Genomic DNA, 12,333 nt, shown 5'->3' with positions numbered 1-12,333 from the left:
TCTGATGAACCCTGTGACTGCTCTGAAAGAAGCTGGACAAATAAAGATTTTGAAAGCAATTTCTCCTGCCTGTGTAAACCTACTTGAGGGGGTCAAATAAAAGAACAACCATTGCCCAGCTTATTGAAACTGCCTGTAGTGTTGGGATGCTGGGGTACAGTCCAGGACTCAGACACTACAATGCTGATTCCAAAATTATGTCCTAAGAAAACATTTAAATGGGTTTAAGACAAAATGGGATGGATGCATAAATATAACAATATTCTGATATCTCCATTGTGTCACCTCAGTGTCAGAAAGGTGTGTGTTTTTTTCTGCATGAGATCTTACATTGTATTCCTTTTTCTGGTTGACAAGGAACTGCCATAATTGTACAAAGGGTGTTGTGTGGTAAAAGGTAAAGGTCAAGGTTCCCTTGCTCGAAAGCCAGTCGAATCCGACTCTAGGGTTGCGGTGCAAAGTTCTATAAACTGGTATTTGGGAAACTGGTGGATTACTGGCCCTGCCTTATTGTGATAGGGGAGAGAGACAAAGACAAAAGGATCTTTTGAGTCTCTTCTAACTCTAATCATAGAATCACAGAGTTGGAAGGGACCTCCAGGGTCATCAAGTTAAACCCCCTGCACAATGCAGGAAATTCACAAATACCTTCCCCTACACCTAGAAGATGATTAAAAAAACTTCCAGGATCTCCAGCCAAAAATTGCTTCTTGACCCTAAAGTGGCGATCAGCATTTTCAGAGGCGTATAAGAAAGGGCCACAAGAACTAAACACTGATGCAACCCTTCCTGCTCTTCCTCTCATGATCTGCCTAAGTTCACAGAATCAGCATTGCTGTCATATGGCCATCCAGCCTCTCTTTGAAAACCTCCAAAGAAGGAGAGCCCACTACCTCCCGAGGAACCCTGTTCCACTGAGGAACCCCTCTAACTGTCAGGAAGTTCTTCCTAATGTTCAGTTGAAAACTCTTCAGATTTAATTTCAAACCACTGGTTCTGGTCCAACCTTCTGGGGCAACAGAAAATAACTCCGTACCATCCTCTATATGACAGCCGTTCAAGTACTTGAAGATGGTTATCATATTACCTCTCAGTCGTCTTCTCTCCAGGCTGAACATACTCAGCTCCTTCAATCTTTCCTCATAGCACTTGGTCTCCAGAGTCCTCACCAATTTCATTGCCCTCCTCTGGACACGTTCCAGCTTGTCTATATCCTTCTTACATTGTGGTTTCCAAAGCTGAACACAATACTCTAGGTGAGGTCTAACCAGAGTAGAGTAAAGCGATACCATCACCTCATGTGACCTGGACACTATACTTCTGTTGATATAGCCCAAAATTGCATTTGCCTTTTTAGCTACCACATCACGCTGCTGACTCATGTTCAGTGTATGGCCTACTAAGATCCCTAGATCCTTTCTGCGCATACTCCCCCATCCTATAATTATGCATTTGATTTTTCTTACCTAATTGCAGAACTTTACATTTATCCCAATTGAAATTCATTTTATTTGTTTTAGCCCAGTTTTCCAGCCTGTCAAGATCATCCTGTATGCTACCGTATTTGCTATCCCTCCCAATTTTTTATGCTGTGTTGTCCCAATGTAAACCTGTTCACAACTGCAGGGTATGTGGTATACTCCTGCAGAGGTGAGGGGGTCTCTTCTGTCTTTTGCTGATCATAGCATCTGTTGTATTTTCCTGGTAGGTCTGAATACTGTTTGTAGGTTGTGTTTTTTCATAAGTTTTCCCAGCTGATCAGTGATTCCTTTGATATATGGCAAAAACACTTTTCCTGTGGGAGACTGTTTTTCCTCAGTTGTTTGTTTTACCTTTGGTTTAATTGCTCTTCTGATTTCATTGTAGGAGTAGCCATTTGCTTGAGGCTCAGAAATTACATCCACAAGTTCTTTTAGTACCCTTGGATGCAGTTCATCTGGCCCTGAGATTTAAAGAAACTAGGTGTTTGGGTACTACCCCTATGCCGATCCTAGGCTGCAAGTCCCTTCCCTCGTCATGTGTTCTGTTTTTGCCATGTTGAACACCATTTCCTGTGTAAGAATCAGTTCTTCCCTGTTGGTAAAAATCAAGTCCAAGATAGCAGATCCCCTTGTTTCCCTCTCCACTTTCTGGAAAATGAAGTTGTCAGCAAGACAAGTCAGGAATTTATTGGACCTTTCATTTTTATGAGAGTTGGACTTCCAGCAGATATCTGGGTAATTGAAATCTTCCATGGCCACCATGTCCCGCCTCTTTGAGATCTTTGTAATCTGTTCTAGGAGGATCTCATCCGAGTCCTGTGCATGGCTTGGTGGTCTATAGCAGATCCCCCACCATAATATCGCTATTATTTCTTACTCCTTTTATTTTTACCTAGAGACTCTCAACCTAACTTCCATGCTCAGATTCACGTATTTCCTCACAAGTATATATCTCCTTTACATATAATGCAACTCCTACACCTTCCTTATTTGTCTGTCCCTTTTAAATAAGTTGTACCCCTCAGTCCTAATATTCCAGTTGTGAGTGTCATCCCACCAAGTTTCAGTAATACCTGTTAGGTCATAGTCCCCTTCCTGTATTAGGACTTCAAATTCCTTCTGCTTGTTTCCCATACTCTGAACATTAGTGTAGAGACATCAGAATCCATGTTTTATGCACCCTGAAGTTTTTATTTCTGTACTTATCTATGAGTTAATGTTACCTAGCATACCTGCCACTCTCCACAAAACTTTAGAGTACTTATCTCAAGTTATTGGCATTATACTAGCCTTTGCATTTTTGTCTCGCTCCACTATAGGATTTAGTTTAAATCTCTCCTTATTAGGTTTGCAAGGCTGTTACCAAACACATTTTTCCTACCCTCGTGAGGTGCAAACCATCTCCCAATAGAAGAGCTTCATCTCAAAAGCGTATCTTTCTTATATTATTTCATTCATACAGATAAATCTTTGAGTACCTGTTATGTTCCATGTATACAGTTTTCCTTTGCACAGATCAGTTGTTTAAGAACTTATTCACAATACAGTCTAGATATTTATCGGAACTCATGACAGGGTTTAATATAAAAAGCTGTGATTTTTTTTCATGCCTGCAATATATATGGTATGCATTATAAATGCCCTTGACTGGTAAACTCAGCTATATTTGTATGTTTTCTTTATAGATAATCGGGTTGGCAACTGTTATCTGAAATATGGACCAAGAGGAGATGGAAGTTTGTCCTGCAACACTGAAATTGGTGTAGGCGTCAGTCGTTCATCCTGCTGCTGTTCTCTGGGGAAGGCCTGGGGAAATCCCTGTGAGATTTGCCCCCCTGTAAATAGCAGTAAGAAATTATTCTCTTTATGTCTATATAGCTCAGGCGGTGATGAAAAAACTAATAATAATATACCATGAAGAGTAAATCCGATAAAGTCATCCATACAGTGGTTCTGTATATCATGCAATATGTCTAGGTTCTCAGAACTTAAACAGAATCCTTGCATTTGCTGTCAGTGGTGACACACACAGTAGATGTTGACTTTCTGTATGGTATACTTTCTGTATATTTATTTATTTGATTTTATTTATATCAAATAAATTATTCTGGATGGTTCCCTTCTACTTTGTAGAAGATCTTCCATTGGAGGATGACTCCTGTTTGATGATTGAGTGCTTCCAACAAAAGTCTTCTTCCATCAAAAGGTCTCTCACTTAGCAGAAGGAAACCAGTGGATCCATCCTGTGTGTAAAACAGAAAGGATATTAGGGCTGCTGTACATACTGAAGAAAATATGTATTTTTGGTGGATCAGTTTGACATCCCTGTGGCCTATCAGTAGCGTCTGAAGGGTGATGTGTGTCTGCAAATGCACCCAAGATACTTGTTAAAATACCATTATTACTATTGTTATTATCGTAATCCTCGTCATAATTTTAATGCCATATTTCTCCTCTGGCTACTCTGACTATCATGAGGACAGAAATTGTTTTGTGTTTTTTTGCTTTCAGATATTTGTATTTCAGATTTTTAAAAAATCTGTCAACTATTACATCTGATGCTTGTGATTGTCCCCATAGGCATCAATTCATATGGTACCCTTGGCGCTGCTTTCCAGAGAAAGTTAATTTGTGTGAAAGGTTCAGTTTTAGGATCAAAAGTATAGGGTTCTGTACAATAAAGTCTGATTTAATATTAGGATGGTAAATTTCATGTTGCATAAATAGTAGACATCGCATGGACTAAACAATTGAATGACAAAGAGAAAACCAAATGAAATAATCTTCTCACTTTTTATTATTATTTGTGCTGCTTTTGTCTAGGTGAATATAATACTCTCTGTCCAGGGGGTGAAGGATTCAGACCAAATCCCATAACTATTATTTTAGAAGGTAAGTTCATCCTGATCATTGACCACTATGACTTTTGCTAAAAGGAAGGCCATATTTTGTAAAATGTCTCCAGGTGGGAGGCAGCAAAACTGAGAGCCACTTTCACTGTATATCTGCATATGAGATAAAGGAATTGCAGAATTAGACCGGTAAATTTAATCAGCAAGTTCTGTTGAAGAAACTGTATGTTTTGTCAACCACGTTTCATTGTTCTGGTCATTTGAATCATGACACAATGTATGGAAATTAGTTTTCAGTTATTCAGATCTATGCACCCTTCCCTACTTCTCTTTCTGCTAAGCTCTTCCCACTAATCCACAATTTGTTTTCTGTAAAATTAAAAGGGCTCATTGAGAAGGTGTTTTGAAACTTGGCACTCTGCTGCCAAGGAAGAGATAGACAGTGCTTTAGTGATGCTACCTGGACCTCATTCATTTTGCTGATTCTTATCTTATTGGCAAGCAGCCCCTACCCCCACCCAGAAAATCCTCAGGTTGCTACCAGTGGACAGTCAGTAAGAGGTAAGCATACTGCAACTGAGGGCAGGTCCAAATAGTGGATGTGAGGTGCACAGCTCTTCCACAAGCATGGGACCACTGTGCCTTCATGTGGTCCCTGGCAGCCCTAAACCGGGAGGGCCCCACAGTCCTGCTCAGTGTGTCTTGAGCAGAGATCATGTACCAGAGACAGGCATCTTGGAGCAGCCTGTAGAAGCCTACATCCACAACAGTAGAAAAGGGCTATCCATCTAGAGCAATTATCCTTCCAGTGAGGCAAATTACCCTCTGCACTGCATGCTTCTGCTCATCCACTCCTTCCAGCTGCACCAAACATCTCCATCAGGGATGCGTGGCTTCCCTAACCTACAGGAGACCTGGAAGGCAGAACACCAAAGGAGGTTTTCCCTCTTAGCTGGCTGGTGCCTACACAGCCACACCACCAGCCTCTCTCTCCCCCTGAAGAAGCATCAGCTGATAGTTCCTAAGCCTGCATATCGAGATGACTTAAAAGATTCTCCCTCCCAAAAGCACTAACCTTTTAAAAATTAAAACCTTTTAAAAACAGAAATCACAAAGTAGTTAAAAATGATAAAACAAGGTGAAAGAAGAGAACTCATCCAAACAAAATCAGTCTTTTAAACCCTTTTAAAAACAGCACAAAACAAAACCAAGGAAAACTATGTTTAAGAACTAGAACGAAAACAAAGGCTCCCCCCTATTCCAACCACAGTCCTTTGGGCAAAAAACCCCACCAAAAATCCCTTGAAATAATATTTTAAAACAAGGTCCGCTGTGGGCAAATCAGTCCTGAAGATGTCCAGACAGAGAACAAGAAGGTCTTCTCAGGCAGACAGCAGCAGGCTGCAGAATTAACGTGAGGCACAGACAGAGTTGAACAGCAGAAGCACACAGCACTATGAAAGAATCTCATACTGGAGTCCAGCTGCATCCAGGCTTGCTTTTAATCCTCTATCCATGATCAAAGAGCCATGGAGAGCTGAGAGAGAATCATCATGATTGGGCAGACAGTTCCGGTGCTCCCCCTAACATCTGATCTCATTACCTGGGGGAGCTACCTCCTCCCCTCCCTCCCATTTCCCAGGAAACCTGTCAAAAGGAAGAAAAACAGGGCTGAGAGACTTAAAATGCTAACCCCGGATATTCTTTAATATTTCTAGAAATCTTTGGTACCTGATTACCAGTATTCTAAGAATATTGCTCTGGATACCTGGATATAGCCAAAATATAAATGGTTATGCATTTTTATTTATATTTATTTATTTATACTTTCTATTTGTATCCTGCTCACCCCCAAATTGCTCTGAGCGGCTTACACGGTGCATGGTGCAGAGACCTATGCAGAAACCCTAACTATAGCCACAGTACGTCTGGGGTGGGGGAAGCCCTACCAGGTACCCTCCCGGCTCCGATCGTTTGTTTGTCCGGCGAGTGGGCGACTTCTTCCAGTTTTTCTCTGGTGTGTTTTCCGCGGCCTCCGCTGTTCTTTCGGCTCTCTGGCGACTCCTCTCGGGGGCTGTTGGTTATGGGCCCTGGTGCGCAGCCGCGGTGGGCGTCACAACGTCCTTACGGCTCCGGACGTCCTCCTGCTGGCCATGTCATCAGCTGCCGAGCCAACCGCCTCCTTGGGATGTCACTGCCTCTCTTCATTTCCTCCGTGCTGACTGCCGCCATGTCGCCGCCGCTTCTCAATTCCTCGCTCGGCTGCAGCCCAATTTCGAGGGAGGGGTTATAGGTGTATATTTTGAATGGAAACATCTAAATGTGCATCTCTGAACAACACATTAAAAACAAAAACTAAAACAAGTTATGCACCAACTAGTAGGGTATTCCACCTTCATCCAGGCTCAAGCTGTCCCCAAAACTACAGAACAGGTCTGTTTTGCAGCCTCACCAGAATGCCAGGAGGGTATGAGCCCCCCTTCTCGGAGGCTGCTCCAGAGGCATAGGGCAGACACTGAAAAAGGCACAAGTCAGGACCATGGGAGAATATGCCAGTGGGGGGGGGGACTGATAATTGAGAAACGGAGGCAGTTGAAAATACTTAATTTGGCAGCATCAAGCTATATTTTATAATGGTGTGTAGACTTAGAACCATTGAAGCAAAAGTTGATTTTATTCAATTGAACTCATATAGCATTTCATGTAACTTCTGTCAGCTAGAAAACATGGCCTTCTCTTTCTTTTCAGACATTGATGAATGCCAAGAGTTGCCTGGTCTCTGCCAAGGTGGAAACTGTATCAATACTTTTGGCAGCTTTCAGTGTGAATGTCCCCATGGGTACTACCTCAGTGAAGAAACTCGTATCTGTGAAGGTACAAATTCTCCCACTTCCTGTACCCTGGCAGGAGATGCTTCCTTTCGCAAAACAATGTTTTGCCCTGCAGACCTTTTTCTTCTCCTCCTGTTCAGAATATTATGCAGAAAGTGAATATTACATTGTATATTCTAAACTGTGAAAACTATACCAAATTGCCCAAATGAGCTATCGAGTACTGTAAATGAAAAGATCCTACCTCCCTTACATCCTATCCCTAAATACATAGTCTTAGAAACAAGCCTCACTGATTTAAAATAAACATGTTTAGGAATTTGGCCTTATTCAGGCATATACACATAATAAATTAAGAAAAATTCAAACATTTTCCATTATATAATGAGATTGTCTTATAGTGGGATGCATGAATATGTGACTACATTTTAATTAATGTGATTATTAAATGAGGAAACCAAGAAATTTAATCAGAAATCAAATCTTAATTAATGTTGTTTGCTTTCTTCTCTCCAATTGAGGAACTCTGGTGTAGTTCAATTTGTACTTGCTTGCTTTTTGTTTCTAAACTCTGTTATTTCATCTTTCCAGATATTGATGAGTGTGTTGCACATCCTGGTGTCTGTGGCCCTGGGACATGCTACAACACCTTAGGCAATTATACCTGTATTTGCCCTCCAGAATACATGCAGGTGAATGGAGGACACAATTGTATGGGTATGTCAGCCTTCACATTTCTTCCATTTAGCAAGGAGAATACAGACCTCAGCAAGCTGCCTACAAATCCTCAAAGGAACAGAATATGCTTATAGTCGCCCACTCAAGAAGTGACTTGGCAACTACTGCCACCAGGCTCATAATCAGGCAGCATTTTTTAATGAGATGATCAAGTGTAATGTATCTTTCAACTAAAGTAATGTTAAACATGTATGTTTATAAAATAAGTTGAATTTTGGTTCAAATTGGTTTTGTTGTATTCAGTTTTAGCATATCACAAAACAATGTTTACCAAGATTTAAGGTACATGTACATCTAAACACATATAACAGAGATTGCTGCTCCCCCTCCCTATGCATTTGCAATATTATTTTTCTCCTATCTCCCTTTCTCTAATTATACCACCTTGTAAAGCTTTGAATAATCAATAACACTACAAGAACAAGTTGTATTAAAACAAATTGTATTAGTACAAGAACAAGTTGTATTAGTTCATTCATAATCCTCTATGATCAGTTGTTTTTGGGGTAATTCAATAAACCTAATAATGAACTGGATCTCCCCCTTCTGGTGAGCCTTTTATGACATCATACCCTCATCAAAGGTATAAAAATGCCTGAATTTGTCACCTTTTTCACTTTTGCCCCAATTTCCTTCAATAAACTACAAAAATATATCTCATTGAAGTGTTTTCTACTCCACTTAATTGGACACTTGATTGAGGCAATGATTGAGAGACAAAACTGAGATCATCATAGGATATACAGGGGAATAAGTGTATGGTTTAAGATGATTGTAACAAGTACATATGACCTTTCTGTACATACAGATATGAGAAAGAGCTTTTGCTATAGAAGCTATAATGGAACATCTTGTGATAATGAGCTGCCTTTTAACGTAACCAAGAGGATGTGTTGCTGCACCTATAATGTTGGGAAAGCTTGGAACAAGCCTTGTGAACCATGTCCAACTCCAGGAACAGGTAAAAACTGCTGTTAACTCAATTTGCTGTATATAACCTTAGTTGGAAAATATTCAGGAATTGTGTACCAAAACCCTCTACTGAAGAGACACAACAGGAAACCATTGTCTATCTTATGTGTGGTTAGTTTGTGAACCAGGATTTTGTTCACAGGCCATCAGTGAATGCTTGCTTGTCTCAGCAAATATTAGATTCAGTTCCTTCAGTCTCTCTCTTTCCACCTCCATACCAGAAGTCCAGTTACCTGAGGAAAGGGATGTAGTCAACAACTGAATAACTGAATAAAATCAGTATACATTTTGCTCCTGGATTCAGCATATAGTACTACAAATTTAGTATCCTAAGCCCTGTTTTCTCACTTTGAACTGGAGATACTCAATGTCTTGAAATATACCAGCAGTTAAAGAAAATAATGAATGGAAACTTATTGTACTTACAAAAATCAGTTGTTCTGTAAAGGTGCTAGATAGATATAGATACAGATATAGATATAGAATCTGAAACAGTTTAGGAATATTCCACAAAAGTCCTATGAGCCAGTGTGTCTCCTAGGGATGAGCATGAACCAAAAAAATACGGTTTGGGGTTCAGGGCAGTCCCCAAACTTAGCAAAAAAAGGCCCCAAACTGAACCACCCAGTGTGGATCCTCCTTTCTCCATGGCCTTAAGAAAGGGGTGGATCACCCTGGAAGGGTTAAATAGCTGCCAGCCATTTAATCCATCTTTTTTGCTTCCCCCCATTTCAAAGCAGGGGGGAGCAAAACTGATGGGTTTAACGGCTCATAGCCATTTAAACCTAACATCTGATGGGTGGACCTGCCCCGCTGTTAGGTTTAAATGGCTGTCAGCCATTTCACCAGTCAGTTTTACTTGGAAGCAGGGGAAGCGAAACTGACTGGTGAAATGGCTGTGGGGACTAGTAAAATGGAAGTGGGGGGAAGTGAAACCAACCAGTGAAGTGGCTCACAGCCATTTCAGCCTAACAGCGGAGCGGGTACACCCATCAACTGTTAGGCTGAAAGAGCTGGCAGCCATTTCACTGGTCTGTTTCGTTTCCCCCTGCTTCGAAGGGGGAGGGAAGCGAAACCAACCAGTGAAATGGCTGCCAACCATTGAACCCTAACTGCAGGGCGGATGCATCAGTCAGATGTTAGGCTGAAATGGCTGGCAGCCATTTCACTGGTCCATTTTGCTTCCCCCTGCTTTGAAGCGGGGCGAAGTGAAAACAACCGGTGAAATGGCTTGTAGCTATTTAAACCTAACAGGTTAGCTGCAGACCTATGCTGCTCAGCTGTTAGGTTTAAATGGTCCAAACAGCTGAACCAGACAAAAGTCCGATGAGTGTTCAGGGAAGGCACCTTCCCCGAACATTAGTTCAGGGGCTCCGAAGCAGGCCAAGTTTGTGCTGATCCCGAGTGTCTCCTATAATAATGAAAGAATCTGTCTGTCTGGCCATCTGTCACATGCATAATAGAAAATCAAAATAGGCCACTGGCTTCAGGATAGTCAAGGTAGTTGCAGAGCCAAATATGAAAGGAACCAGAACATCCTGGGCAGCATAATCATCCGAAACCTACACACACACACACACACAAACACACTTTGTGTTTTGGAAGGAATGGTTGTCTCTGGCAGGCACAGTGCACTAGATAACAAAGGTAGGCATTTGAAAATTGGACGTCCAGTTCAGGATGATGATGATGATGATGAGAGTGCAAAAAATGAAGGGACTTGGGACATCCTGATCTAGGCTATTTCCAAAAGTCCCTCTAATGCTATTAGAAATGGAAACTATGGTTGTTTTGTGCAGACATAACTCATCTGAAAATAAGCCTAGGACCCTCAAACTTTGCAACCAGATTCAGGATGATTGTGTGAGTTGCTGTGCTGAACATGAAGGGAACCAGAACATCTTGGTCCAGGTTTTTGCAATGGAAGCTGTTTGTTTGTGCCTGGAATTCATCAGAAAGTAAAGCTAGGGGTTTCAAAATTGGCAGCCATCTTTAGGATGTAGGGAATCATACCATTCTGGCACAGAATATTTCCCAAACATTCCTCTGGTATTTGCGGTGGACAAAACAGTTTACTTGTAGGAAGCCAGCAAGGGCAGGCAGCACAGCTAGGGAGGGTAGAAAATAAGACCTCTCTTGCAAAACAAAAGGAGGTTAACATCTTCCTTGACTTATCACAGCATGTATGGTGTAGTGATTAGAATATCTGATTAGGATCAAGAAGATCCAGGTTTGAATCCTTATTCTTCCAGTAAAGGTTGTTGGTTGACTGAGCCAGCCACACCCTCTCAGTCAGACCTACCTTACAGGATTGTTCTGAGAATGAAATGGAGGACAGAAGAATGATGTAAGCCACTTTGGGTGTCTGTTGGGGAGATAGGCAGAGTATGACAATTGTTGTAAATCTTATTTTGCCTACAGCTCACCAACAAAAATGCTTTCTTCTACACTTGCTTCATCTGGCATTGCTACAGCTCTTTTGGCAGATGGCAAAACTGTTCATTCAGTATTCATACTAGCATCAGATAGCGTGACCCCAGGGAGCTGGAGGGGGTGCTGAGTGGAGTGAGCAGGGGCAGAGCCCCTTGTTAATCAATAAGAGAGGCCTCTTCTGTTCAGGTTCCTAAGCTGTACATTAGAGTTACAACTTTTTAAAAATACACTTCCCAAATTAGAAAATCAAGAAGTTGTTGATATTTTTGCTTTTTTCCCTCTTAACAATAATAATTAGAAAACCATATGCATATTTTAGTTAGATTTTGAGCTCAACTTGCATGATCCAGTTATATGAAAAGTATCAGATAGATCTTCTTCGTGGTCTCTGTGCATCACACCTCTGGGATATAGTACGCCTGCGCTGACCCCGATCGGTATAATGGAAAGCAAAAGGGATTTTCGTGCCCGCTTCCCAGTCATGTGCGGGGCTCCACTGCGCATGACTAGGGGAGGGGCACACGATGATCCCACCAGTTCTCTTCGGACTGCCGTGCTGGTAGGATCTTCTCCGCCTTGGTTGGTAGCAATTTTGGCCTATAGGCCCCTTTTCTCTTTTTTTTTTGTAGTTAGTTAGGAAAGTGGTTTATAGTTTCTTTGGATTTATCTCTGCTCCGGTGAAGATTTTTTCCCCTCCCTCCGTCCTGTGGCCAGGGGGGGTTTCTTTCGATGGTGCTGGAAATGCGGTAGCAAAATCGCCTGCCCTCCAACGGACACTCACTTTGCCTTTTGTGCCTTGGGGAATCGCACCAAGTGGACTCTTGCACCCACTGTTACAAGTTCTCTAAGCAGACAAGGAAGAATCGGGCAGCTAGACTCCGAGTTGCGCTGTTGGATATCGCGCTCTCTCCATTGGCGTCATCGCAAGACTCTTCTGGCAATGCCTCCATGTCGACGCCTGCATCAGAGTCGACGGCCGTTCCATCTTTGACATCGTCTCAAGTCGATGTCAACCGATTGAAGCTG

General features: G+C 41.8%; 1 protein-coding gene across 1 annotated transcript in view; it reads left to right on the top strand.

Moving 5' to 3' along the window:
* Nucleotides 1-12,333, top strand: part of FBN2 (fibrillin 2) — a 255,889-nt gene that overhangs the window by 194,379 nt on the left and 49,177 nt on the right. Inside the window, exons 37-41 of the mRNA XM_015405784.1 lie at nucleotides 3,167-3,328; nucleotides 4,305-4,373; nucleotides 7,082-7,207; nucleotides 7,756-7,881; nucleotides 8,711-8,863. Of these exons, the coding sequence (XP_015261270.1) occupies nucleotides 3,167-3,328; nucleotides 4,305-4,373; nucleotides 7,082-7,207; nucleotides 7,756-7,881; nucleotides 8,711-8,863 (636 nt within the window). The remainder of the gene's footprint in view (nucleotides 1-3,166; nucleotides 3,329-4,304; nucleotides 4,374-7,081; nucleotides 7,208-7,755; nucleotides 7,882-8,710; nucleotides 8,864-12,333) is intronic.

This window comes from Gekko japonicus, unplaced genomic scaffold (assembly GCF_001447785.1).
Source record: "Gekko japonicus isolate JY-2015 unplaced genomic scaffold, Gekko_japonicus_V1.1 scaffold126, whole genome shotgun sequence".
Classification (NCBI taxonomy): Eukaryota; Metazoa; Chordata; class Lepidosauria; order Squamata; family Gekkonidae; genus Gekko; species Gekko japonicus.
This window is presented reverse-complemented; position numbering and strand designations above follow the sequence as displayed.